This window comes from Trifolium pratense, linkage group LG1, assembly GCF_020283565.1.
Source record: "Trifolium pratense cultivar HEN17-A07 linkage group LG1, ARS_RC_1.1, whole genome shotgun sequence".
NCBI lineage: Eukaryota > Viridiplantae > Streptophyta > Magnoliopsida > Fabales > Fabaceae > Trifolium > Trifolium pratense.
Genome location: NC_060059.1, coordinates 10,070,984 through 10,075,494, shown reverse-complemented (window position 1 = coordinate 10,075,494; position 4,511 = coordinate 10,070,984). Strand labels below are relative to the sequence as shown.

Genomic DNA, 4,511 nt, shown 5'->3' with positions numbered 1-4,511 from the left:
ACCAATCACCTAAGAGATTAGGGAATTGTGGTATTCAAAAACTAACCTTGGGAATGTGGTTGTGTAATTAATGCATAACATTGGAACGAGTTGCATTTTATACAATTTAATAAGGGTATACAAGAGATTATCTATTTAATAAAGAATAAATTTAAAGAGTGTTTCTTATAAAAAAGACAAAAAAAAAAAATTCAAAGTGTTCCTTATATATATAGGACCGGAGGGAGTACTAATTTTTTTTTTCCATTGATTAATATTTTATTAATTAATAAATTAGTTGAAAGATTTGTTTATTCGAGCAAGTCCATTTACTTTTATTTGATATTTAAGTTCTTCATTATACTCGCTCCGATCCTATATAAAATTGATGAATATTGTCTAGATTCATCAATTTTACAATGAATCTAAAAAGTAAATTATTTCATACATAAATGTGATTTTAGTTGCGTAAACCAGTGCCTTCAGAACACTCTTCAAGCATCTTAAATAGTAAATTTTTATTAAAATTTATTGAAAATATGTGAAGTCAATGTATTATATTTGCTTTTATTTAAATAAGTGAAATTTCACCTAGATTAGAGTTTTCCTATTTTATTTTGTGATTTCTTTACCTAAGTGCGTCTCGTCTTCGTGCTGTATTTGTTTGATCGCCGTCTTTTATAATGATTTTAATTGGTTATATAAACACTTACATATATGATCCTATTTATAGGATAGGACATGACCTTCAAATTGTCAAACCAAGAAAATAAAACGTGATGCAAAATTAAAATTATAACAAACAAAACAAGTAAATAGATTACGAAAACAGTAAATAATCTAAAACAAAGTTTGATAAAATTCAACTAGAGTGTGCAATATAATAAGGGAAAAAAACAGAAATCCAGCAAGTTGGGAAATAATATTTTCCGAAATTTAATAGCTGAAGTCAAATATGTACATTTTGATAGTGTGTGACACTACACTACTACAGCTTGCTCTTTTCAAGCTTTAGCTTGTTAGTGATGTGATGATATTTCCCACTTGCGCAGCCTGTTAAGACTAATTACTTCTCTTGCTTTGAAAAGAAAAACATAATTAGTATTTCATACATAAAAAATAAATTATGGATATATATTTTCCACGACACAAATTAAGAGTTTAACTTTGTAATCTTAAATGACAGATATAGTTGCTAGTTTATATATATATTTTACTTGACAATATATTTGTTCAAAATTATCAAACTTTTCTTTGATTTGGAAACAAATTAACATTCAAGAATATATATGGTTGCTAGTATACATATTCAAATGTTAAAAGTTTCTAATGATTATTTAAATATACATAATTAGTATTTCAACATTTTTTTTCAACGATAAAGATGCTAGAGAAACACGGGGATATTAGGGATTGAGATTTCCTCCAATCGAAAACAATACAGTTTTCACACAGTTTCAGATCTCAGTCAATAATCTTCAAAAGTTTTCTCAGTCAATGATGAGAGTCTTTAAACAAATTTCTTCTTCTTAAAAAGTTTTAACTTAAAAAACTCTGGATAATCTTCAAATCACCACATTAAAAATCTAAGAAGTATATCGACATATGGAAGGAAAAAGAAAACACAACAAAAAATAAATAGACAAACAATGAAATTCTCAGCATTTTAAATTTTATTAGCCAACTCTAATTTACATCCCCATACAAAGGCTTCAAACTCTGGGAGGCACTTAAGCCGACTCAAACAACAAACTAAATTGGCTTACATCAAAATAAAGAAAGACAATTGCACAAAGAGATTACATTCATTAGTTAATCACTTAATATACTTTGTTTAGTGCAACTGGAATAGCTCTTAGAGGTTTGTCCAAGTTCATGCCCTTAGCTTCCATATTATTTTCAAGTTTCCAATCAAAGGAATTGATTAATGATCCCAACATCAAATGTAACATTCTAACAGCAAGTGGTGAGCCGGGACATATTCGTCTTCCACTACCAAACGGTGTAAGCTTAAAGTGTCGACCTTTGACATCGATTTCAGATCCTAAAAATCTTTCAGGTGAAAACGAATGAGCATCATCCCATATGTCTGTTCTACCTATAGCCCATTCATTTATCAGAACTTGTGCACCTTTTGGAATTGTGTAACCTGATATTTCCACATCTACTCTTGCTTTTCGAGGAAGCAACATTGGAGCTGGAGGGTGTAAGCGCAAGCTCTCTTTTACCACTGCTTGTAAGTATGGTAGCCTAGGAATGTCGGATTCCTCAATTGGATTCCCAATTCCAATAGTTTCCTCAAGTTCCTTTTTTGCTTTTGACATAGCCTCTGGATCGTGTACTAGACGAGTCATTGCCCTTTCTAATCCAAATGCTGATGTATCTGTTCCTGCCACAAGCAGATCCTATTGAAAGTACAATAGTCACATGTTAGGTCAAAATTTCATGTAAAATATTGTGGAAAAAATAATGATAGAAATGATAAAATTATTTTCTGAGAATTAATAGCATACATAATATAGACAGGGAGAGGAAAATACATACAAGTAATAGATGTTTAATCTGCTTTTTGTCCATCTTTTGGCTATCTTCTTTGGAAATGTCCAACAATGTATCTAACATGTCATTCATTGAGACATAATCTTCACTTTGTCTTAGCTTCATTCTTTTGTCAATTATTATATCTAAGGCATAGAACACTTTTGCAACATATTTAGTAGTGTGCCTTTTAATGCCTTGTGGGTCAAGAATCTTCAATATAGGGAAATGATCAGCAATGTTTGGTGTTCCAACAGCACTTAAGAGAGTGGAAACTATGTCCTTATATTCATCATCCAATGACTCAACAAAATCTTGAGACACAAAAGTATATGACAAAAAATTAATGCAAGCTTTAAAAGCAGCTCTTCCAATATCAACAGTTTCACCTTTTAAGCTGCTTTTATGCATATCATTAAGAAGATCTTTCAATTTCATACGTCTAAGTTCTTGACTTGCATCAAGAGTCTTATTAGAGAATAAATTATTGTGACATATTTTTCTAAGGTGTTGCCAAAGAGGTGAAAATGGGAGAAAGACTAAGCTAAAATTGTTGTGATTATGAGTAGTTGTGTTGTCAGGAACAGATCTATCAGTGAACAAAGAATCATTAGTATGAAGAATTTCTTTGGCCATATCTGATGATGAAATAATCACAGTGGTCTCAGTGCATAATTTAATAAGCATAACAGGACCATAAAACTTAGCAAATTTAGCAAGTGTTTGTTGTGGCTTATAGTATAATTCAAAAACATGTGACATGATAGTGAAAATGGAAGGTCCTGGTGGAAGCTTGTAATTTGATTTTCTGCTTCTTGCATAAAGTGAACCAACAAAGTATGTGACAATGCATGTCACCAAAAGGATCATAGCACTACTGACATAATCCATATCTGTACGTAATCAATAGAGGAATGTTAGTTAAGTACATGGAATTTTACATATAATTAAAGGCAGATGGAAATATTGATTAAAGCTTGAAATAATCAGAAAGAAAAGCTGATTAAAGACTTACTTAAGTACTTCTCAAAAGTGCACTAAGAAATTATGAGTTGTTGGAAGGACTTCTTGCAATTTACACTCTTGTTCATCCCAATTTATAGGAGGAGATAGGGTATACGGGTCCACTTCAAAATACCATGTCATGTAACAAAAAGAAACATATTAGATAAGACTCAATAAGATGTCAAATGATTTTCAATTTTTCTCAATAACATATGAAATGATTTTCAATTTTTCAATGGATGATCTATATGATATAAACTTTCAATCCAACGATGAATTTTGTAAAATTCGTATTCATTATAATGTTTGTTCATGACTGGTCCACCATGAATCACTTGATGAATGAAGTGGTCTATATTAGAATTTACCTAATACATCATACTACTTCCATCCCAAATTCAGTCCTTTTGTCCATTTTCATAAATTAAGAAGTGTACTTAATTTTGTATGAGAAAAAAAAATTATAAGTTATTTTTCAAAATTATCCTCTACTAACAGAGTGCACCATGTGAGATTCTAATTAACAATACAATGTACTATTTACTTAGTGAAAAGCTTAATACACTTCTTAGTGAAAATTTATAATAAAAAAAATAAAAGGACAAGGGTACTCAAATTGCATAATTGAGACCTCCCAAGTTGGTATTATACCCCATTGATATTGTTTAAAGATTAATACATCACTCATAATACATAATATGTTTTCACATACTATAAATGTAGAGAAATGAAAAATTTGAAGTTCGAACTTCAACTCCTCTAATATTGTTTCGGATAAACTATCAACTGAACTATCCTTATATGACGCTATGTTCTCACTTCTCACTAAAAACTATAACCCCAAACTCATATTTAACGGGATTTCGAATATCTATTGTCCCATGCTACATGAATAATGCATGTATATATATAATTGATGACCCACTAGTGCTACCCATCGTTCTATCGAGGTCCCCATGATAGATATCCCGGCCCATGACAAGCTGTAC

At 30.6% G+C, this 4,511-nt stretch overlaps 1 protein-coding gene across 1 annotated transcript; it reads right to left on the bottom strand.

The window, feature by feature from the left end:
• Nucleotides 1-1,634: 1,634 nt before the first annotated feature.
• LOC123920663 (geraniol 8-hydroxylase-like) lies at nt 1,635-3,579 on the bottom strand. Its single transcript, XM_045972960.1, has 3 exons — nt 3,533-3,579; nt 2,524-3,410; nt 1,635-2,384 (listed from the first exon to the last, which is right to left on the bottom strand). The coding sequence occupies exons 2-3, from the start codon at nt 3,406-3,408 to the stop codon at nt 1,800-1,802; spliced, it is 1,470 nt and encodes a 489-aa protein (XP_045828916.1). The 5' UTR covers nt 3,409-3,410; nt 3,533-3,579; the 3' UTR covers nt 1,635-1,799.
• Between the last annotated feature and the right edge of the window lie 932 nt (nt 3,580-4,511).